Raw genomic sequence first — 25,271 nt, 5'->3', positions numbered from 1 at the left:
CCATGCAGGGCAGGCCGGAAGCCCCGATCCTGTCCCCGCCACCCTAGGCATGCAGGTGGGCCTTTAACATGCATCTGAGCTGGGCTGCAGCTGTGTGTTAATTCCGTGGGCTGCGGGTTGAGAATTGCTGCCCTAGACAGTTGTAATAAGGTACCTGACCAACAGAAACAGATACCAGCACTGTTTGATGTGAAAGTCCTTTTAATCTCTTATCTTAACCATCAGTGGTCTAAAAAGAAATGATTGTTTGCCTAATATTGCCTACGTTGGACTGAATGTTTTTTGTTAGAAGTTGCGCTTTTTTGCTCATGCTTTAAATTTCTATCACAGCAAGCCTAGTTTGGGTACAATTTCAGTCCTGCATGTGGGTAGCTGATTGTAGATTTTAAAACGGAAGGTGAGACCCTCAGCTGCCAAGACAATGGTAGCATGGGTTAATGTTTGTGGCAAACACAGCAGGTGTGAATAATCAGATTTGTGGGAGGCGATAGAAGGGCCTGATGCGTAAGCATTGAGAGATTGTTCTCTGTGTAGGAGGCAGCATGGAGAATGCAGAGGCATGCACGTGGTTGACTATTTTTAACTATCTGATATTTTCAGGGTGACCATATGTCCTGGTTTGGCCAGGACAGTCCCTGTTTTAAGCCCTGTCCCAGCTGTCCTGACTTTTTTGGCAAAAGTGGGCTAGTGTCCTGTTTGCTCTTGCCAACTTGATCAATTCGCAAGAGCAAATGGGACAAATGCCCACTTTTGTCAAAAAAGTGCGGTGCGGAGGAATGTGCAGGGGAGTGGGCGAGCGGCGACGCCAGCCCCGTGTGGAGGTGGGGAAGCAGAGGTCAGGTGAGCAGCGGTGGCAGGGGGGCCTGTTTTCCCTTAGGGAAATATGTTCACCCTAGGTATTTTTGTATATAATGTATTTGATCAAAGAAAACTCATCTAGTAAGACTTGAACAACTGTCTGTAATGCCAAAGTCATCTGACTTAACTGAGATCAGTCTCTGAAAGAAGTTCAATTTAGTTATTAGCCACCAGAGGGAACTTACATGGTGCATTCCCGTTCCATGGTTTCATAGAGCCATAGATTCTGAGGCCAGAAGAGACCATTGTGATCCTCTATTCTGACCTCTTGTAGAACACAGGCAATAGAAGTTCCCCAAAATAATGCCTAGAGCACATCTGTATATTAGTCTGTCTTCAAAATTTCAATATAATGTTAATTAATATTTCATTTATAATGAAACCTACATACCCATTATAAAACTATTTCCCAAATCCAGTTACTTGGTATTTTAAAATGTCAATTTCTTTTTAATTTGTAAGATAACATGTTGGATGTGTTGACTCAAGTTTTAGTAATGCAGAATGTGAGCTAAAGTAATGTTACTTACTACATAGGGGGTTGTTTTTGAAGGAGTATCTAGTACTAACAGTTTGAAATCTCTTCCAGAAAACTTAGTTTAGTGCACAAGAAAAATGTCTACTTTCTTTTTAACGAACCAAGAACTTTATAGAGAGCAACGAAAACAAGGTAAGTAAAAAGAGGTAATAATGTGATTTACTGCATAATGGTGGTAATAAATTATTTGACTTGAATTTTGGAATTTGTCATAAAGTAGAAAACAGCATGAGCAAATCTGACACTTTTTACTTCACCAGCCTCCATTAGCATGAGTGACAATTACTGTCTCATTAGTGTCTGAGCTTCAACGAAAAGCTTATTTTTGTGCTTGAGGTTACCAAAGTCATTCAGTAAGCAACAGTCATTAACAAAATATTATACTTTAGGACTGAAAAACTTCTTGGAACATAACTGTATATGTTCAGATGGATTTTTGTGGCTGGGGTATACGGTAACTGGAACTATGAGAACCTTCACGTGCTTTACCAAAACAGGACAAGATAATTGAAACAGCTGTGTTGACTGTTGTGTTAACTTCTTCTTGTGTCTTCCCACGAGCTGGATTGATCTCCATTATATCTACTACCGATAGCAACCCTGCAATAACAAATGACAATTCTACTGAGAAAAATTTCAATTGATACATAATTTTCTTTTCAGGTCAATAAATTCAAAACTCACTACCACAGAGTTCCAAAGCAGGATGTATTTTTCCCCTTTGGGGTTTTGTCTTTGTTCTTTATCAACATTAACAAAGGCTAGTATAAGAAGACAACCAGTAGTGTGCCTTTTCCTAGTGTAGGATGCAGATATTTAGAGTCAGATATTCTACTGTGCTCATCTTTGCTGGACACCACTACAAGGAGCTGATATCAGAGAGCTAATTATGACTCTAATCCTCAGCCTCAAGCATCATTGGGGGCTACTCTAATTTGAACCAGGTAGCTTTGTCCCCAAGGGTTCATACGCTACCTGAGGCATAGCCAAAGTGCAGAATGCTCTGGATACTCCCCCCATTCAGTCCCACCCCCAATATGTCATCTGAGCCAAGGGGTGTAAAGAAGAAGTCGTAGGAGCCAGCTGCATCAGCTCTATGCCTGTTGGGACTCCCATACTACAAAGTTGCATGTAATTTCTAACCTTCTTTGTGTCCGTTTTTTTGCATTTTATCGAACGCCTGCGTTCCAATGAATTGACAAAGCACTTCACAAACTAAATGCTACTAAAACACAGGTAGCTGTGGTGGTAGCTACGCAGAGACCAGAGTGCTACCCAGTAGGTACAGCATGGGAAATTTAGCCTCTGGACATCAGTAAATCCCTATTCATGCAAAATGTGCTATGAGAGCAGACAGGACCTCAGTTAAAGGTCTTTCCCAAAAGCCCTGCACAGAGAGTAAGCTATATGGTAGTTTATCTCTCTGAAGGAAGGATGAGGAGATGTTGAGGAGATTTGAACCTTTGGTTCCAGAACATCTAGGTCTGCAAAACCTGCTATTTAAGTCACTACTCTGTCCCCTCCAGTTTTAATTTTCATGAGCTCCACTCTTCAGCAATACTTTCGTTTTCTTTTCCTACACTAAGAGGGAGTGATACTTTCTCTGCTTTGATTAAATTTTCAATCCTAATGCTGTTTTAATCTGTAGGCAAAGAGGTGAGGTGATATTACCAGATGTAAATACACTGGTTTGAGATCATGTGGATTCACTATTTAGAATGCCATGGGCAAAGTATTCCTGAAAGTTTAGATTTGAATGGGCCCTTAGAATATGTGTTAACTACTTATGCTAAACTGTTTGATCTTGTATTTAGCTGTAGTACTTTTCCCAAACCTGAAAAAGAGCTCTGTGTCGCTTGACAGCTTGTCTCTCTCACCAACTGAAGTTGGTCCAATAAACAATATTACTCACCCACCTTGTTCTGCTAATATCCTGGGACTGACACGGCTACAACAACATTGTGCCTTCCCTGTTGTCTTTTTGCCTTCATTTTGGACTGGAATTCCAAGAGGTGGTGATAGTGTACATTGCAAAGCAGTCAAGGGCTGTAAACACTGAATGACTTTCCTCTGGCAATACAATGGGTACGCTAAAGAAGGTGGCAAGCTGCAAGAAACCAGTTTTTCCAGTCTGGACTTTGGTGAGTTGTAACTAAAAAATGGATCACCTAAGCGAGGGCCTTGATCACCTGACGGGGAGACCAGGAGGGTCACATGTCAGAGGGGGCTTGAAGTTATAAATGGACATGACCTGTTCTTAGCAGCTGCCTCTCAGTGACAAGGACAAGAATACAAGACTGAGCAGGAGAGAGGAAGGACTTGGGACGCTAAAAGGACTGACCAAAACCCAAAGGGGCTCCACCTGGTGAGGACAAAGGAGGGTGAGATATGTCTGTGAAGGCTTTGTTACTTTTGCACGCATCTTAAGTCTCTTATGCTTGCTGAGTGAAGTGTCGGCAGAAGGGTATGTTAAGTTATTGGTGAGACTTGGGGGTGGTAGTTCAGCATTGGTCTTAAGCCTACTGCATTTGGATGATGGGGTCCCACTTACAAAAAGGGGTACCATCCAGGGAGTCTGAAAACTGGAAGAGATCCTGAGAATCCTGTTTCTCAGACTCAGTGGGCTTAATAACATGCACGATCCAGTACTTGAATTTCAAACATAGGAGTCTAGTGAGTATTCAGCAGTGGGCGCTCTGCCAGATCTGTGTCACTACCCATTCCATAGATTCCAAGTAAAGCATGGCAAGTAGGATTCTTTTTCTTTTCCTTTTCTTTCTCCTACTCAAGAGCCACAAGCTATTGTAGTTTTAATGACAGATATGGCTGAGGGTTTGTCTACACTTACCAGAGGATTGACGCTGCAGTGATTGATGCAGTGGCAGTCGATTTATCAGGTCTAGTGAAGACCCGCTAAATCGGACCCGCTAAATTGACTGCCGATCGCTCTCCCATCGACTTCTGTACTCCATCGGATCGAGAAGAGTAAGGGTAGTTGATGGGAGAGTGTCTCCTGTCGACGTTGGGTAGTGTGGATCCATTCACATAACTCACATTGCGTAGCTTAGATCAACTTTTCCCTTTAGTGTAGACAAGGCCTTAGGCAATGCTCACCTAGTTTTAGCTATAGACTAAGAATTAAATCGGGCTTTACTCTGGACATCCACAGCTAAACTGTGAGCTCATCAGCCTTCATCCTACATTATTACTATGAAGGAGAGTATTCTTGCAGTACTGAATATCACATTCTCTTATTTGATTTGTGAATTCCTCTTATATTAAAGCAGTGAAAAAATCCAATATGTACCTCAAAGTTAGAAAATCCCTCAGCATAACACTTCAAATGCTGAAGGTAGACATTATAAATGTTAAATCTAAAACTATATTAAGAATTTTCAGGTGTTTATTGTACCTGTTCTATAAAGTTCTTCTGCTATATAGATACCCTCCCTCAAAGTCACTCCTCCAGGAACTGGGGTCCCTGTAGCTGATGCCAGAGAGGGATCCAAGCCATCAACATCAAAACTTAAGTGAATTGGTCTCTTCTTACTTTATTGGTGGAAAGCAAGAGAATAAAATTAAACACATATGTTCAGAAAAGCTGTAAAGTGATCCTGTGAAAATGTTCTTCACAAACAATGAAAAAACTTAAGCCCCCTGATTCAGACTTCTTGTGTCCTACTTAGAAAACATTTGTGCCACATAACAAAGTTATGGAATGACATTCTGCCTTGGACGGCATCACAGTGAAGCAAGGAACAGATTAATAAATTGGCTCCATGTTTGTCATGGAAGTCACGGATTTCGTGACCTCTGTGACTTCTGCAGCAGCCAGTGCTGGAGCAGTCTCGAGCCCCACCCAGACCCCCAGCAGCAGGAGTTTGGGTGTGGGGAGTCTCAGGGTTGGGGGTTGAGGTGCGTGGAGGTGCTTACCTCGGGAGACGCTCCCCAGAAGGGCAACAGCAACTCCCATCCTTCAGCTCCTAGCTCCACGTGCTGTCTCCGCCCGCAGGCACCACCGCCACAGCTCCCATTGGCCACGGTTCCCAGCCAATGGGAGCTGCAGAACCAGGGCTTGGGGCAGAGCGGAGGCAGCACATGGAGCTAGGAGCTGGGGGGTCACCACTTCCCAGAAGCTGGGTAGGGAGCCTGCCCCAGCCCCACCAAACCCCCTCCCCCCCCACCCAGCCTCCATGGTGCCCCCTGGACTGCAACTTCCCTCCCCCCGAGCACCCATGGCACCCCCTGGGCTGCAACTCCCTGCCCCACCAGCACCCGTGGTGCCCTCCTGGGCCACCCTCCCCCCCGCAAGTTTTAGTCGGGGTATATAGTAAATGTCATGGACAGGTCATGGGCCGTGAATTTTTGTTTACTGCCCATGACCTGTCCATGACTTTTACTAAAAGTACCCATGACTAAAACCTAGCCTTATTTATAAAGCATCTAGTATGTACATTAGGGCTGTAAAACTAGAGATGGGGGAGACCAATAGGGTCTTCTAATCTATCCTGCTAACAGTAAAGGAATGTTCCCTAGAATATATTCACTAGAGTAAAATGAACAAACTTGAGCTAAATTGATGATGCTGTCACCATTTCCCGATGTGAGTCTTACAATCTCCCTGGGACAAAGCTTTCCCTGAATTCCGCCTAAAGTTGTGCTGTTTTTTTTTAATTTCATCCTATCACTCCTTCCTGTTACTACTACCCTCTTTTACTACCCCCCATAAGACTGTAGGCCCCCGGGATGGAGAGTTCCAACGGTAGCAGCAGGTGGGGGAAGCCCTAGCAGCCTAGCTCTGTTTGATCTGTGGGTGGGAGGAAGAACCTAGAGCCAGTATGGAGGCACTTATTATTACTTGTTTTCCCATAGCACCTAGGAGCCCCAGTCATGAACCAGAATCCCATAGTGGTAGGCACTGTACAAACACAGAACAAAAAGAGTCCCTGCCATAAAGTACATGGCATGAAGTCACTAGAGGCCTCTGAAGTTACCCAGAGGCCTAGAACAGTGCCTAATGACTTCCTTTGTAGTCATCCAGTGCCAAAGAGAGACTTGGACACAGTTGTGAGCAGCCAGTGGGGCTGATTTGAGTATTCACGTCAAACTTTAAATTATACCAATTTAAATACCATTAAAATAAACCCTCTGTGTTTTAAATGTACGTCATACAGGGGAGTTTTGAAGTGATCTTTGACAATATGATCAACAATACTTAGTGGGTCTTCTGTAACTGTCAAGGCAGAAATTTTGTTTCTCTGATCTTTGTGTTCAGATTGTCAGTACATAAATTGGGCTTGATTTATATGCATGAGTATTTGGCAAAATGTGCCGTGTTCTCTTAGATCTGTTGAACTTTAACACAACCACATAGTCCTATTACATATAGAGGAGCTCTTCTCCCACTGTCCTAGAACAATTTTGCTGTACTGTCCTGGCAGGTATCTATTCAGCATCCCTGGTGCGCTCCAGTGACTGACTGGGATCTCAAAATTCTGAGGTGATTTACCTGATCATTTTTGTGCGTGGGTTGCAGTGTAATTTTTATTCTGTTTAAAAAAAAATGAAATAGTTTCTTTACTTACTTGGCCAGCAAATAACTAAGTGTTTCTTCCATCACCTTCCCAATCCCAAGATGATCTATTTCAGTCATCGAATAGTATTTAATACCCAGAGATTTCAGAATACAGCTGAAAGAGACATGGCAGACACATTAACAGCTTATGAATGCAACTAAAAGTACATTGTTTTTTCAGCATTTGTAAATATACTGACATCTGAAATGTTTATCTTCCATCAGAGAACTAAGTACAAATATTAAGTAAATTTTACATTTTAATTCTGCTTACAAATTATCAACCAGATGAATGAATTATAAAGGCAAGAGTGGGGGGTAAAGTATTCTGCTTATATTCAAGTGCTTAATTTTTGAACTTGGGTATCTGAGCACATATATAGACACCTAATCTATATTGGTTATATTTGAAACATGTATTTAGTTAATATGAACTTGGATGCGTTAAGTCACCATTTAGATGCCTACAAATCAATATTTAAGTTCTTAAATTTGGATTTAAAATGTATGTATTTATTAAACACGTGCTGGTTTAGGCAAACAGGGGAAGGATAGGGAGCAATAGCTGGACAGGCAGGAGCAGTTGATCAAAGATATTTTTTGATTGAAGAAGCAGATGACTGAAGATGAAAGAACCAGATGGGTGCATGAGGATAAGAGAAGAGGCAAAGAAGAGCAGGGAAAGCTAAGAGATGATGTAGAGAGGTTGGATTGGGTATTAGAGGACAAGGAGGAGACAGACCTGTGAGTCAGACTGGGGTGAAAAAGATGAAATGTACAGAGTAGGGGATGGGCAGGAAGGTGAGAGTTCTTGCTGGATTGCATCTTTGTCTTTGAAGAAATTGGAGAGACTCCTCAGCACAGGAGAGGAGCAGGCAGCTGGTTTGAGGAGAGAGCCAAAGGTAGAGAAGAGGTGTTGATGGCTGTGGGTGCAGGCTTCATTCAGTCAGCAAAAAGGGGTTGAGCAGTTTGGGAGGAAGTTTTTGCAGTCACTGGATTTCCCCCCCACGTTTCACTCATGAACATGAGCGGAGGAAGCAGATATGAGAGGAGGGGAGGGAAATCACTTCTGGTGAATGTAGCATGACCTTTTGAGATGAGATGATATTTAAAGATAGTGTCTGCTCCCTGCAGTTATTGATTGATATATTGCAGATTTTGTCTGTCTTTGGGGAAGGTGGGCCTATTTTCTGCTTTATTTTCTCCCATCATAGAATCATAGAAATCTAGGGCTGAGGCAGGATCAAGTAAACCTAGACCATTCCTGGTAGGTATTTGTCTAATCTGTCCTTAAAAACCTCCAAAGACAGGGACTCTACAACCTCCCTTGGAAGCCCATTGTAGTCCTTAACTATCCTTTATACTTAGTTTTCCAAATATCTAACCTAAATCTCCCTTGTTGCAGATTAAGCCCCATTACTTCTTGTCCGACCTTCAGTAGACAGGGAGACCAGTAGATCACCATCCTCTTTATAACAGCCATTAATGTATTTGAAGACTGTTATCAGATCCCCCCTCAGTCTTCTTTTCTCAAAGACTAAACAAACACATTTTATTTTTAACATTTCCTTGGAGGCCAGGTTTTCTAACACTTTTCTCATTTCTGTTGCTTTCCTCTGGACACACTCTGATTTAGCCACATCTTTCCTAAAGTGTGGTGCCCAGAATTGGACACAGTACTCCAGCTGAGGGTTCACCAGGGCCAGGTAGAGCGGGACAATTACCTCCTGTGTTTTACATACAACACTCTGTTAATATACCCCGGAATATTAGACTTTTTCCACAACTGCATCACATTATTGGCTCATATTCAATTTGTGATCCACTATATCCTCCCTCCCTCTCCCCCAGTTCTTTTCTGCAGTATTACTGCCTAGCCAGTTATTTCCAAATCACATCACATTAAGCCTCACACCTACTTTACAGTCTGCAACAACACCACACATCCATTTAGGCAAGGGAAATGTGGCATTTGAGCACTACTGAGAGAGGAACTAGACTCACTGTTCAGCAGTGTCCACATCTCTTAGTCCAATATACACAATGTCTTCAGCAGACAGGCACGGGGTTATCCACGAGAATCCTGGAACATCAGGCATCTCAGAGGATCAAAAGAGGTTTTATTTTTACTAGGTTATCCCCATAACAACCAGCCTCCTCCTCAAAGTGGGAGGGTGGAGAATAAGACTTGACTTCTTAAAAAGCCCAAAATGTGAGTGTAGAAAGGTTGGATGGATTGAGAGCAGGCTGAATTTCAAACCTTGCCCCCAAATCAGAGCCATAGGACACTGGGTCCTTGGAGATCCTCCTTTACCATGGCTCCCGACCAGTGGCAGAGCTTTGAAGCCCTTTGCTGACCCCAAGGGTTCAGGGCAGGGATTACCAGACTTCTTGCCCACAGGAGCCATGGGTGATCCATGGGGAAGAAGGGGTCCCAATATGAGGAAATAGGTGGGCAGGTTCCCTTGCTAATTCTAAATGTTACAGTAGTAATAAGGGGGAGCAGAGGATGAGCAAAAACCCACATCTGTTTAGGACGAGTTTCCAAGATACTTGCAATGTAAAGAGGTGATGGCAATTGTATTACCTTGTCCTTCAATTCCTTTAGAAGGAAAGCCACTGGCTGCCCATGCATGTTCCCAGATGATGATGTCAATGGAGTGTTAATATCAGCATGGGCATCAAACCAAATTACACCAAGATCAGGGTGAATCTTTGCATGGCCAGATATGCTTCCAACTGCCAAGCTGAATAGACAGAGAGTTGTGTGTAAACACAGGCATTACATGGCACAGCACACAAGATATTTTCCTTCTCACAGCACCATGCTAAACTTATTTGTAAAAGTATTTGTTGTTGCAAAACATTCTCTGAGGTTAAAATCTGCAGCGCACTGGGCAGCCAAGGAAGGCTCGTCATGCGCTGGGAATGCTATATTTCTTCTGTGTGGGGAGAAGCCAGGAAGAGGTAGGCTGGAAAAGGAAAGGGTGTGGCTAGCTTCCTGTGTACTATGGAGTTGAGCTCGGGGGTCAACACTCTCTCTCAAGCACAGGGCAAAATTCTGGAACATTGGCAGGAACATGGCTAGCGAGTTCACATACTGCAGAGATGCCCTGGTCCAGAATGGTAATTTGGGCCCTGATCCAGCAAGGCACTCAAGCATGTGTAGAACGTGAGTTGTCCCCTTCACTCTGCTGGGTGTACTCAAGTGCTTAAAGATGCACAGTTTGAATAGTCCCAATGAAGTGAATGAGACTCTTTGTTGTTGAGACCTGGCCTGAAGTAATTAACATCTGTGTGGAGGCCTCATTCTTTGGAATATAGGATTAGGGAGGTAAATGAATCGTCAGGCTGAAAACAGGACATTTGTGCTAAATAAGATAAGTAGATAGGTCAGTAGGCTAAAAAGACAATGAGTGAGTTAGCTACAAGAGGTAGAACACCCAGGGAACTATTTACTATGAACTAGATAACAAGGGACAAAGTAAATTAGGAATGTAGAGAATGAGGTAAAGAGAAAGTCTAAAATGGACAGCATGTGGATAGAACATGTGGTACTGAGATCGGTTCCTACAGATTAACCAATCTGATCCTAAAGTGAGTGATGCAGCGTCCAGTAAATGTAATGCCATGCGTGAATGTGTACAAAGAGAAATAGTTTCTGTATAACTTTGGAGCTGTGATGTTCCCTGATCAACTCAGCGTAGCATTGCTGTATGCCAAATTACGATACCTGAGTGACGAAATCTGGAGTCGAACTGAGTTCTTGGGAAGCTGAATGAAAAGAGATCTCCAAGGGAATCCCAACACTATTTACATTCTTTAAAGCTATGCTCATGCTTCAGTGCTTTGCTGGATCGGCGCTTTGGTGAACAGCCACATTAACTACCCATCTCTCCCTTACTGGAACTATTTGCACTGTGTAAAATTATGCACGTGCAAAAGTGTTTATAGGATCAGGACCCAAATCTACATAAAACTCCAAGGCTGATTATCTCTTCTACCAATCTTTTTAAAGGGATGTTGGCATGGGAAAAGGCTTTTGATCAGATTTAACAGATAACAAGTCTTGAAACTGAACTGAAAGAACTTAGCTAAAAATGAACTGGCTTTTCATTTGGGTAGTTTGTGCAGCTCTGAAAGCCATTCATGCTTTTATAGAGACAAGTATAACAAAGGACCTGTGATCCCCGCCAACTACCAAACAGGTTCTTCCACTCTTCTTCGCTTCTGCCACAACGCTGGCTAGCTTCTCGTTTGCGCTCCCAACACTTCTAGGATTTTTTGCATTATGACAAGGTCTGTCATTGGGAATGTCATCAAACTGCAAGGCTCCATAATCTTTAACATCACACCCTGGGATTAGCACAGTGGAAAGAAGTTAAAGGTCACAAGGAAGTACATTTTTCATTTAAAATTTCCTGTTCAAAACAATTGAACATTATTGTGTAGCAGGTAATACGGAGTAAATCACATGTAATTTGCAAAGCTATTTTATGCTTAGGTGTGTTTATTGTTTGCAGCTTAATCTATAACTCTGCTTTTCTTCTTTAGCTCCTTATTGAGCAGTTCCTAACCCAACTCACCCATTTGCCTCGGTTACCATTCTGAAAATCCGGAGGCTGGAGCTTATGCTGCTATTACTAGCATGGCTTCCAGAGGTATGTGTAGGAGAGCAAACTTTCACCCCCCAGAATAGCTAAGAGATGGTCAACAAGGGCAAGTGAGGAAGGAACTAGCTGCTAGCTGAGAGGGAAAGGAGCTCTTGGGGGACAGGGATTGCTGTTTTGTTCTGTGGTTGTACACCACCTAGCTCAATGGAGTCCTGGTTCTCCTAGGTGCTGCAGTAATACCAATAATAATAATAATTCGTAATGGTGCAGTGGTTACAGTGTTGTCCTAGATTTGCTCCTGGGTCAATTCCCTGCTCTGCTGCAGGCTGCCTGTGTAACCTTAGGCAAGTGACTTTGTTGGTCTGTGCCTGAGTTCCCCTGCTGAAAAATGGGGCTAATAGCACTTCTCTACCTCCCGTGTGCTGTGAGCATAAATACATCCAAGACTGTAGAGCCCTCGGATACTATGGCAATGCGGGCTATATAAGTACCAAGTAGGCAGCAGTGTACAAGGCAGCGCTCTGTCAGATGGGGAGGCAGCAGTTAATTCAACACCAAATGAATGTTGGGTTCTGCTTCTTCTGCAAGGCTTCAGCAGAGTTCTAAGCCTCCCAAGCACCATCGGGGCTGTGACCTAGGCAGCTTCCCTCCGCTCCAGAAAAGTTTGAAGAACATCTCTCGAGTGGTTTTGAGCTTGGAGGAGTGGGGATGGGAAACATATTTTCAGCCTAAGCCCGCTTTTTTCATTCACACACATTTGAAAGGCCAGCCTTCGAAAAATATAAAGTTTCACAGTAAGTGATTGGGGGGGAAATCTACTTTTGGATATACGAAGTGAGTATCTGCTAAGATGACATCACCAGAAATCTAAAATAAGTACATGCTTTTTGCTGGCCAAGAGGAGGGGCAGGATAGAATGGGGGCTTCTGGGTCAATTTGCATGAAGAAGGTAAGTGTCTCAAAACACTTAAGGCATCCTCTCGGGTGACAAAAAATTGTGAGCACAAAACTTGTACAGCTTCTGTGATTTTTAGGCACTTTGCAATTTTCTGCAAATTTTCAAACATAGTGTTTTGGTTTTATTTAAACTTGTCATTTTTTTTCATTGAAGATGCCAGAGCATTGCTTGCGTACTTGTTGGTGTGTTTATAAAGGATAATGTTAATTGTATTTAAATTTTGTGTTTTCCATTTGAAAAATACCTTGGGCTGTTAGTTTATCAATCAGGCCAGCTTCCTTCACCACTGCCGGCCCTTCTTCCACTCCTTCCCGTACCTATTAATAAGAAATATAATAAGTCAGGTAGATCATGTACCTGAGCAATTACGTAAGAGAAAAACCTGTTTTGGAGCAGAATTTACATTAAACACTACATTATGTGCAAATGTGCTGCTCTAAAATAACTTGATTGGAAGAAAAACAAGTATATCACATCAGAACAGACGAGGTAAGTGCAGGAGGCAGAAATCTATCCAGGAAAGAAATGTGGGTCCCTATCCTGCAAGCTGATCCATGTTGAAATGAATCAGGCTCTGCATGGGTCCACCCACATGGACCCAGTTGCAGGATCGGGGCTGTAGTTGAAATAGGGCACAGAAAATAAATTGCTGTAATAGATCCATGGGTGCACATAACTGCACCTTAAGGGAGCCCAGATCCTTGAAAAGTAGTTTACAAGCATCAAGCAGAATCTATTTCGAAAGAAGAAAAAAATTGCCCTGTATTCTAATTTTTCAGGTAATGGTAATTTTTCAGCCATTCTCTGTGTTTAAACAGTTCTATCAGCTAACAAAATTGATCTCTCTTTCATATCCAACCTGGCCTAGGAATTCTCAAGCATGACTTCTGGTCATTTCAAACAACTGAAAGCAAAAATCATTGTCGTCTTGTATACGTTTTGTTCGATATGAAATTACGAAAGTGTCTGTCTCAGGGTTTGTCTTCATCCCACACTACATCGGCACTGCTGCGATCGATACAGCAGTGTTGATTTAGTGGGTCTGATGAGGATGCGATAAGTTGACAGGTGAGCGCCCTCCCATCGACATAATTATTCCAAGAGGCAGAAGTTATGTCAATGGGAGAGCGTGTCCCACCAACATAGCATGGTGTAGACACCGTGTTAAGTGGATGTAAGTTACATCACTCTTTTTTTTTTACACCCCTAAGCAACATAACTTACGTCGACTTATGTGGTAGTATAGACAAGGTGTTAGTTACATGCAAGGAAAAGAACGGTTCTGGATGTAGGGAATGTTAACAATACAGAAACAAACATTCACTACAGGTTCACCAGAGCATTTTTATCCTTTGTAAGGGTAACGGTTTCTTCTATTGCCTATTAAAGAAAATGATCATGTCCTTTTCAATGTATCATTTAAAATAATTATTAGCCAGCTCTGAGACTGAAACTGAACTCATTGTGCCATAGAGAGCAGCTGCTGTATTGCGCCCAGTCCATCTGCCTGATACATGTGTAGCTCACACTGACGTTAATGGGAGCTGAGTTGTTTTAAAGGTAAATTGGCTCCTCTTCATATCTATAGATAAAGGTTTGTCAGAGGCCGACTGCTTGGGAAACGTGGCGGCTGGACCGGAGGAGGGACACAGCAGCCTTTGAAGTTTCTCTCCTGGTTCCTCTGAAGTAACCCAGCTTCAGAGGGGAGAATTACATTTCTCTTCTAGCCAAGCAACAGCACAGAGTTGTGGCTCGGCTACTTTACAGTCTGACTTTTAATTAAAAAGTTGAAATGGGAACTGGCTGACTGGTCCCAAAGTAGTGCTGTAAGTACAAGCTACATTTTAAAGCAGCCCAGCTGTCTTTGAAGTGCACAGCGCAGCTGCATGAGGGAGGAGAGACTGCTGGAGGACTCAAAGGCACAAAACAGCCAGTTTTAAATAGCTCCCGTGTGCCTGGATTCAGCAATGTCCTTTCTGCAGCACTTTGCTGATAACACCACTCCGTTCTTTATTATAGAAATAAGCTAGAAGTTTGACACTCCAGATTCAGGGCACCATTATGCAAGGCTCTACTCATGTTTATGAGCTCTACTTATCGGAGCCATCCCTTTGAATTCAATGAAACCATGTGTATGAATGAGAATTACTTGTATGAGCAAGACTTGCAGGACTCAGTTGTTTGCAGTGGAAAATGAGAACGGAACATGCCATCTAGGATACGAATTATTGCCAGCAGACACCTGGATTCAAGGGAGAAGTCCAGGTAACCTTAATAAAATATATTATTTTAGTTACAGTAGCACCTACAAGCCCCAGCTAAGATTAGTCACTTGTATTGTCCACATTACTGCAGTATCTGAGCACCTCACAATCTTTAATGGGCTTATTGTCACAACACCCTGTGAGGAGAAGTGCTATTACCTCCATTTTACAGAGGGGGATCTGAGAGTCCAAATGATTTCCCCAAGGTCACACAGTTAGTGTGTGGTGGAGCAGGGGCTTGAACCCAGGATTACCAAATCCTAAGTTAATGCCCTAATCACACTGGTGCGTCCTTCTATTAGATGTACATATATATAGTAAGAGACTTTGCCCTGAAGAGTTTACAATCTAAATAGATCAAAAAGTGGGAGAAAAGAAGTACTGTCATGTTACAGACAGGGAACTGAGGCTCAGAAAGATTAAATGACTTGCTCAAGGTTACATAGGAAGTCTGTGGCAGAGCATGACCTGAACCCACGTCTCCTGAGTACCAGTCCAGTGCCAGAAATACAAAACAAAGTCTCCATCATTTATTCCTCTCTATGTTCTTATCTTTCTACTACAAACTATTTCACAGTGGAAAGAGATGCTTTATCTAACATTAAAATGAGTTTTTGAAACAAACACATTTAAAATGAAATAGCTAAATTCTAATACCAATAAATTATGTCATAAGAGAAACAGCCTTGCTGAATCAGACCAGAGTTCCATCTACTCCCATATCCTGTCTCCATCAATGTCTGGTACCACCTAACTGGGCTAGAAGAGAAACGTAATTTTTCCCCTTTGAAGGTGGAAGAAACCCTCAAATAGGCAAATATGAAATAACTTGCCCCCATAGAGTAAGTTTCTTTTTAACCGCATCAGTTAGTGGCTTCACTTATGCTCAGAAACAAGAGGGTGTATATAACTTGCAAATGTTGAATCTTATCTGATTTTCAAAGGGGTGGAGCACGCACTGGCCCCGTTGCAGTGTATAACTTTGATATTCACACTTGCAAATGTTAGGAATTTCATTCTCAGTGTTGCTTAACAGATTCCACTCCCCACACACTTTAAATTCCTTGCTTGTTATTGGGGGGTTTTTTTTGTGTGTTTTTGAGATATGATCATGTCTGAAAGTGATCAGCTGCCACCGTTGGAGCCAGATTTTCAAAAGCACTTGGAACATTGGAGGCTGAGCTCTTTTGAAAATCTGGCCTTACATTATACACATTCATTCTGGGACTTGGGACCCCAGAGGCTGCAACTCCTTACACATCACATATTGTAGGCTAATTAATAGAAAGGGAGAAAGAAAAGCAAGTCCAGCTAACGCCTCTGAGTACAAGCAGCCCAGCCAAAGCAGAACGTTATGTATTACATGTTTGTATCAGTCTAGACATTATAATTTTTTGTGATACTTGGGGTAAGATTTTCTAAGGAATGGATTGCAGAAATGGAATAACTCAAAAAGAATAAATGGGTATGTTACTTTAATTATTAGTGCATGTAGGAGGGGAATGAGCGTCTCCACAGCTAACTACAAGTCATGCCCTCACCCTCAGGTGCACTTTACAGTTTGGAAATGGAGAGCGTAGAAAGAGAGTGTGCTGGTACCAGGAGCAAGCACATGCCAGGCTGGAAAGAGAATCTGTTTCTTTTCCAGTGTGTGTTTAATTTTGTTTCTGAGACAAAGCTGAACTGGGCTACAGCATTATGCTGCTAGCTGAATAAAAAGGGACTGAAGACCATGCCCTTACAGCAGGCTGAAGAAGGCAGGTTTTTCTTAAGGAAAAGCTCAGCTTGGGGGTGATGCAGTAAGTTTATCTGAAGGAAAGCCTTACAAAAGAGGACCTAATATTTAAAAGTGCTGAACACCTACATCTGCAATTGATTTTTAACTGGAAGGGCAGGTGCTCAGCACCCCTGAAAATAAGGTGACTTAAATTTAATTTTCTATATAACACTGTTTAGTCATATAGTCATACTGTTTATATCGGAAGGCCACCTAGACAGTGGTCATCTTTGCCACTGGAATGCTTAAAGCTGATCAAGGTAGGAATGTCTAAACATACTAGGGCTGATTGAAAATTTCCATCAAACCTGATTTTTCAATGGAAATTTGCATTTTAGACTAAATTTATTTGTTCAAATTATCTGCCCCCCCCCCCCAAAAAAAAAAAAACTGAATACCAAGACATTTCACTCGTGAAGTGCTGCTGTGGTGCCTCGTGCTGCTATTCTCATCTGTGGGCCAGGCCCCTGCTGGACTTCATCTTCCATGATGCACTATGGCCACTTGATTCCCATGATGCCTCAGCCTCCTACCCCTACAATGCCACTGAGGGGAGACTGTGATACATTATGGGAGGTGTAGTCTGACCAGGGAGCCTGGCTTGTAGAGGAGAACAGGAGCAAGATACACCTGAATTACAACTCACATGAGACACAGTGGCAAAACTTCAGAACTGAAATGTTTCAGTTTTTAATTTTTCTCTGAAAACATTTTTTCCTGCAGAAAAATGTTTTCTAACCAGCTCTTTATTCTTTGTATTAGTTATGTTTTTGAATAGTATTGCATCACAAAAGTTAATGAGGTAATATTTCCATACCAGTATGTGCTCTTTACTTGTGTATTTATTTATTTTCTATGTCACTGCCATGAACCTCATGTCTGTGTGTGTTCGGAGAAGGGGGGAAGTTACCATCTTCATCATTAAAGGACTAAACCTCATTCTTGGAAGCAGATTATTACATATATGATGGTGGAGGGTGTAATCTGGAAGCAAGTATAATCACATCAGAGGCATTGTGTATGCTGTGCCTAATTATTGAAATAAGCGTGACTGCAGTAATTTCAATGTGCTTGGGCAGGTGTATATCCGGAACTCCCCCTTACGAGATCCCATTAAGATTAGGAGAACTCCCATATTACACAAATAAAGAATGTAAATTGCTAACAATTTTAGTGTAATTATGTTTAACCCTACTTTTTGCTCATATTTACCAGAGCAACATTCATCCATGAATGAAGACTATGTTCATGACAAATGGGGAATATTAATAAGGGAGTTTTGAGATCTACAAAGCTGGCGTGGGCAGAGAAGAAGTTCTCTTGTGCTTCAGTTGCTCAAACCAAACAGAATTTAACTGAACTTTTTTGAAATATAACATTTGCACTAAGAACAAAACAACGCTAAGTGTTGCCTTTGGGACTGACAAGGGTGAAAGTGCCTTCTCATCCAGAGCTGTGGAAAGCTGTGCTAAACGTGTAGCTTACTCCATATTCTTTATGCCTCCCTTTCTAATAAAGAGAATGAGACCAAGAGAAACAAGGAACAAAGGTCACAGACAGTAGTGGCTTCATAATTTCCAATCTAAAACCCCTTAAACACAAGTGTTTATAAACACATTTTAGAAAAATTGGAAACACTCTACCTGTCCTTTTGAAAAAGGAGCCCAGATGATTCCAGCTGAGGTCTTCGGTCTTACACTCATTCTGCCACACACCTTGCCCTCTGGGATCTCACCAAAATGGAACAGGTACCTCCCTCTGGAAGGCAGGCTCTCAACCCTCTGACTGGCAGAGGTCAGATTTCTCCCATTTATAACAGAAGGGAAGCTATTTACCATTGTGTGTGTGGGGCGGGGTCTTTTCCTCCACCCACTGAAAAGAGCAATTGCACAAGCACAGATCAGCAGTTGCCACTTTCCTGTCCTTGAGTCTATGCAAGAGAATAACCCCATTAACTGTGTATTTTGTATTCGTTATTGTTTAATTTTACATAACTATGGCAAGCTTGTTAATTCAGAGCCTTTTATGAGTGCCAGACTTCTAGCTCTTTCGCAGGTGTTAAGTGGCACACCCTGTTGTGGTGTGCATTACAGGGCAATACGTTCCTTGGGTATATTGTGAAGTAGAAGGCCTTTATCCTTCAGGAAAGTACACCCTGCTGCAGCCTGTTGCTGTTCTACAATAGCTATAGCTTCTTAATTTTAAATTCAGTGGTTTAAAAGAAACCTTAAAATCCAACTTTTGTGATATTTATGCAACAGCCTTCTAAGTGTTAATATATCCTTTTGTAGTAGATGGATGGATAAGTCTTCATTAAGTGACAGGTTTATAAACACCTCCCCTGTGCTCCAGTAACTATTATAAAAAGCCTTTTTAGGTTTCCTGAACCCACTCCCTGCCTCATATCACCCAATCAGTATGATTTGTCCTGTAATAGGAAGGCTCAGGACCTGCACTATCTGGAAGGGACAGACAAAACCAGAACATAGTCATAGCTCACATCTCTGCAGTCCCTTGAAGATACTTTTGTGCATCAGCGCTAGAGATGCACTCCAATGCACACACATGAGATAGCAAGAGTGTGCCTGCCCACTATGAAATCTAACTCCCCATCTCTGAAAATAGCTACCTGAGTCTGTTCAGGGAGTGGAGTGTATAGTCCAAATACAATTTTGATGATAGGGGATAAAATCTGAAAGAAACAAACTTACTCCTTTTGGGAACTTAACAGCCTTATGTTGCTGTCAACAAGTCTAGCAAGTGTTAAAACACTGCTGAGTCAGGCAAGCCAGGACCACAAAATTGAGGGCTTCTGAGCAACAGTCAAGGTTTTCAAGTGACTAGTTATTTTTTGGTGCCTCCGTTTTTTGAAGACCCGATCTGAGATACCCGGAAAGAGACTGATTCTTTTAGCACACTTTCTAAAAATCAGAACTCATCAAAGCATGTCAAGTTAGGCATTCATAATCACTAGCCCCCCACTTCTGGAAAACTTGGCAAGCAACCACTAAGATTTCTAGAGATAAGAGCTATTCACATCTACAAAGTTCTCTTGACAGAATTTGATTTTTTTTAAAATCTCCCTTAGCCCCACAAAGATGCTAAGTATGGGCACAGTCCCGTGAGGATAAAAGGCCAGGTTCTCCTGAACTTTTTTCTCCCCTTGTGTAATTCCTGCCCCCTCTCCACATCACTTCCCCCTGAAAATTCAGACCAAGTTACTTTTGTGGCAGCATACATATAAAAACAGCTCAGATGTATCTTCTGGGCTGCAGTGGAAGCAGTCATAGTAAATGCTTCCTGCATATTGGGGGAGTACATTAAGAGCCATCATTGCCAGAGCCATTTTACCTACAAGGGCAGCGGGGGAAAATCACTGAGAACCTCTGGAGGTGAGTGGATGCTGTCCAAATAACAGAGTCCCATGGAGTATATACTTTGTTCCACTCCTTTCCACCCAAAAGAAGGTTATGTCTTTTGGAGCTTAGGGTTATTAACCTGTCAGATGAAAGGGGCATGAACTTTTGCAATCTGACCTACGTCAAGTGAGTGCAGCCAGGAAATAAAGTCCAGCTGCTGGAAACCCTCCTGTATGTCACCCATTTGTTACACTAGTGCAGTGATTTCCAACCTGCTGTCCACGGACCCCTGGGATTCCTCAGACTATGTCTAAGGGATCCACAAGAGGTTGTCTTTACCATAGAACAGTGGTTTTCAACCTGTATGTCTAAGATTTCCAAAAGGGTCTGCATCTCCATTTGAAATTTTTTAGGGGTCTGCAAATGAAAAAAGGTTGAAAACCAACACACTAGTGAATCTTGAACTAACTAGATGATTTTTTCATAGTCACCTGACATAGGTCCCGGTTGCCAAATTTATTACAGTCACCTCAATCCAATGTCACAATAGAGCCAACCTAGTAGGCCTTGTTTTGGGACATTAGACACATCCTTTATAGTAGTCGACAGTGGTAAAATCCAATTACTTTCGCCTATGCTGCTTTTTTTCAGACTTCTTAACAGCTCTCCTGTGTGCCACCCTACTGGCGAAACCAGAACTAACAAGATGACTTCAAGGGACCTTGACTGGGATAGTAAGGAGTGGAGGCACATTTTCATGCTTCTCTCAGTTTTCAGGTTTCCATTTCTAGTCACTGGGAGAGGTGTGATGAAGGGACTAAAAGTAGAGGGAATAAGCAGAAAAAACGCAAAACATACAAGGAGAACCTTTCCTTGAGGATATCTGTACTTACTGTTCCTTTAAATCTGAAGCAGGGAGCCAGACGGGAAGGTCTAAGCAGAAGCTCTGCATTTAAACAGAGTGAGGGACAGAGTAAGTTTAGGAATAATGCTGTTTTCCTTGTTTTAATACAGTTTCTTGTTCAGTGTTACAAGAAAGTTGCTCCTCGGGCGCTTTACCGTTGTCGCATGGCATCCTTCCTTCTTCCTGTGTATATCTTGGTTTGTGGGGGGGAGAAAGACTGAACACTTAAAGATGACATAAGTCAGTTCAATAGAAAGTTTGGCAAAATTACAGGTTTCAGAGTAACAGCCGTGTTAGTCTGTATTCGCAAAAAGAAAAGGAGTACTTGTGGCACCTTAGAGACTAACCAATTTATTTGAGCATAAGCTTTCATGAGCTACAGCTCACTTCATCGGATGCATACTGTGGAAAGTGTAGAAGATCTTTTTATACACACAAAGCATGAAAAAATACCTCCTCCCACCCCACTCTCCTGCTGGTAATAGCTTATCTAAAGTGATTTGTGCTGGAAATGGCCCACCTTGATTATCATACACATTATAAGGAAAGTGGTCACTTTAGATAAGCTATTACCATCAGGAGAGTGGGTTTGTGTGTGTGTGGGGCGGGGGGTGAGAAAACCTGGATTTGTGCTGGAAATGGCCCACCTTGATTATCATACACATTGTAAGGAGAGTGATCACTTTAGATAGGCTATTACCAGCAGGAGAGTGGGGTGGGAGGAGGTATTTTTTCATGCTTTGTGTATATAAAAAGATCTTCTACACTTTCCACAGTATGCATCCGATGAAGTGAGCTGTAGCTCACAAAAGCTTATGCTCAAATAAATTGGTTAGTCTCTAAGGTGCCACAAGTACTCCTTTTCTTTTTGGCAAAATTGTTTATCTAGCACTATTGGTATACCTGGTATTACACAACTGGAGCTGTGCCAGAGCAACTAGAGGATTCTTGCCCTGATGTCCTTGCATTCTAAGGGCACACACTGGCAGAATACAATACAGGAAAATACAGTGGTGAGTCTAAAATCAAATGTTTCATTTTTATCAGAAGATATCAAGAGAACATGACTATGTGGGAACTGAGGGTATGGTGTAACTCCTTGCAAGAGGATGTTGTGAAGGCCAAGATTATAACAGGGTTCAAAAAAGAACTAGATAAATTCATGGAGGATAGGTCTATCAATGGCTATTAGCCAGGATGGGCAAGGATGGTGTCCCATCCCCTGTCACCCATTCCCAGCTTCTGGCAAACAGAAGCTAGGATCACTTGATTTACCTGTTTTGTTCATTCTTCTGGGCACCTGGCATTGGCCACTGTCAGAAGATAGGATACTGGGCTAGATGGACCTTTGGTCTGACCCAGTATGGTTGGTCTTGGGAGTCCAGTGTTCCTTCATAGGGGAGATGTTGGCTTGGACTAAAACAGGGTGTATGTGTGTCATGCAATGGGATAGTCAATATTTTTAGAGTCATACTTCAATAACTACTGCTGGATGTTGAGCTCTTTTTAAAGTCGGGTCATCACTGTATTTGCATGGGTTTTTATCAGCTTGTGTATGTCTGAAGGATATGCAGACAAATGGGCTTGGGCTTGCAAGTGGCTGTGGTGCATATTCATGGATTTGAGAACCTAATTTATGGAACCTACCCCATGGAAAGTTGTTCCATTACTGATTATTTTTCCATATAAATGCATTAAACCTTTGTTCTGCAGTGTCACCATTTTCTACAGTGCTGGAAATTGCATCTGCTGGGAAGGATACCATTTTAATGTTGTTATCTGAATAAAACAAAATCCTCCCTGCTTGTTTCCAGTCCATCCCATATTCCCTATCAGCTCTTTTATGATGTGGTTAGAATTCTCATACTGTGGCATCAAAGCTGTATACAAGTGAACTAGAAAAGACAGCTTTTGAACTTTCAGTAGAACCTAATGGGTCTTTTTGAGAAGACAGTTTGGGCAAGAGTATGGGCAAACCCTATAATGAATACTGTACTTACTGTCAAAGTCAGATTCAGGACTCACATAATTTGTCAGACCACTCTGTTTATTAGCAAAGTGCTTTGCTAATGCACCCAGATGTGAGCCCCTCTCTGAGGCTCAAGATAACTTATTTATACAGCTAAGCCAAAGCCAATTTAACATAAGAGACAAAAGAAAGCAGAAACTGACAAATATACATACATATCTTATTTGCATACTAACGTTTACCAATCTCCTAGCTCAGTAGGAGCTCTAAGTTAATTAGTTTGAGGACCCATTGTCTCACACTCCTTAATGTTTCTCTTCCTGACAACTATATTTCAACAAACCCTTCAAGTAGCATTTCTTTAATGAATTATAATTTCAATATAATTCATTCTACTTTCACAATCCCTCCTTTTGGTCAAGCTACGCAATGACCAACAATGACTGGGTTCCATATATCAATCGTTCTTTATCTCTTTGTTCATCAGTGATATTTAAAATCATCAAATTAGCACTCTGGTTTGGGGCAGCTATCTGTGTAGCATGCCTGACACAATTTTGGCTACAACAGGAAAGTAACTGAAAACATACAAAAATTATTCGGATTCCAAACAGGAGAGTTAGGGCTCCCTGAAACAACCAGTTTCCTATGCCAGAGAAATTGAAAAGGTTACTTAGCCACTTCCATACAGAACTTGGCTCTTCGTGGGGAAGATATGTGATTTGTTCTAAGTGGCTAGCACGATCTATTACCCCATTGGTGTTGTCTGGTATATACACACAGCAGTCTTTTCCAATGAGAGCACAAGTCCCTCCTTTTGCCGCCAGCACTATGTCCAATGCCTGACGGTTTTGGAGGGCCATCTGTCGGCTTGCACCTGTTTCTTTGGCCAGGGCTCTTAAACTTTCTCCAATTTCATTTGCCATTATTTCAACTACTGCTTGTAACCTTAGGAGCCTTTTTGCATGATGTATTACTCCCCCTAATGGTATTAAGGAACCGCCAATGGCCTCTTCCCAGGTTAAGGGGCTTATGTTATTTACATGCCATTGGGCATCTGTTAAGTCCCTTCTTTTTCGCCTGAAATTGCGGAGGCGTTCTCGAGGGAAGGTTCCTAGCACTCGGAATTGTGGGAAGAGTCGGGCAGGATAACAGATTCCTGACCAATTAGCTGGTAGTGCGATATAAGCTCTGGTCCCACACACCCAGTGATGGCCTATTAAGGCCAGGAAGGGTTGGTTGCACCCATTTGTCATATAGGTGTTTGCAAAGGAGGAGTAGTATCCCCAAAAGAGTAGAGGGTAATTCTCCTTACGAGGAGTGGTGTTATTTGCATGACATTGAAAGATTGTATTGATTTCACAAAGGTTACTGTAGGGGGAACATGAGTGATTTCTCTGTTTGATCCCAGGTTGAGAAAAAAATTCATAACTCCACACCCGGCCCGCCACTTTTTAGTTTTGTTTGAATAATCCCATACACCATTGGCCACAATATGCTGAAGGCAACAGCTTTTCCCCAGATTCAGCCCTGTCCCATTACACACCCAACACCGATGACCTTTTCCCTCCACCACACTTATCCATTTAGATGCATTTATTCCCACCACTTCCCAAGACGAGGCCCTCCAGTGAGATCTGGGGACTTGAGTGGGATAGCCAGGACAGGAACACCAGTTTGAGAGTGGGCTGGGATGTGGCTGCAGACCCAGCAATTAGAAATATTAAGGGTCTGAGCTATCCACACCTGCTGCTGGATAAAAGAATTGTCATCATGGTCTCCCCAGACTGTAAGATACCAGCAGCCGAGGAACAGGCAGAGACGCATGTTGGAGGCAAGGCTCTTCTGGTTCTGACAACTTCAACTGAGGGAACCGCAGTCACGGTTTTATGCCCACCAGGCAGTAGGCGCTAGGCTCGCTACTGCTTTTTTTCTTTTTTTTTTTTTTTTGTTCGTCGCCTGCTTCTGGCAACCCTTACGAGAGTGTAGATTGTAAGGTATTGCAGACTGTTCCTCTACATCTTCTTCTGGAGTCAAAATTGACTCTGCGTTGTCCTGAGGTGATGATTGGTTCTCTGGGGATGGTGCCTTCTTACACTGTGAAGCATGTATCCACGCTGCGATGCCAGATAGTTTAACAGCCGTCTGTGTAGCGAGCAGTACCTGATGAGGACCCTTCCACCGGGGCTCCAAAGCGTGCTTTCGATGATGGCGCCGTACGTAGACCCAATCACCTGGCTCGAGGTTGTGGCAAGCATCAGAGGTGGGTTCTGTGGGCCAGGCGGCTCGAACCTGTGAATGGAAGTGACTTACAGCTTGCATTAGTCCCTTGCAATACTGAAGGAGCGCACTGTGAGTCAAGTTCAAATCTGGAACGGGAGTAATGGTAGTCATAGCTCGCATAGGGCATCCCATAACAATTTCAAAGGGACTTAATTTATGCCTTTTCGATGGAG

The 25,271-nt window shown here is 42.5% G+C and overlaps 1 protein-coding gene across 1 annotated transcript; it reads right to left on the bottom strand.

The window, feature by feature from the left end:
• Positions 1 to 1,820: 1,820 nt before the first annotated feature.
• On the bottom strand, positions 1,821 to 18,366 carry ARG1 (arginase 1). The gene is made up of 8 exons (XM_074946942.1): positions 18,227 to 18,366; positions 12,787 to 12,859; positions 11,153 to 11,327; positions 9,559 to 9,718; positions 8,976 to 9,070; positions 6,982 to 7,086; positions 4,809 to 4,945; positions 1,821 to 1,996 (listed from the first exon to the last, which is right to left on the bottom strand). Exons 1-8 carry the CDS (start codon positions 18,284 to 18,286, stop codon positions 1,821 to 1,823), a joined length of 981 nt encoding a protein of 326 aa, XP_074803043.1. The 5' UTR covers positions 18,287 to 18,366.
• Between the last annotated feature and the right edge of the window lie 6,905 nt (positions 18,367 to 25,271).

The sequence above is a fragment of the Natator depressus genome, chromosome 3 (assembly GCF_965152275.1).
Source record: "Natator depressus isolate rNatDep1 chromosome 3, rNatDep2.hap1, whole genome shotgun sequence".
NCBI lineage: Eukaryota > Metazoa > Chordata > Testudines > Cheloniidae > Natator > Natator depressus.
This window is presented reverse-complemented; position numbering and strand designations above follow the sequence as displayed.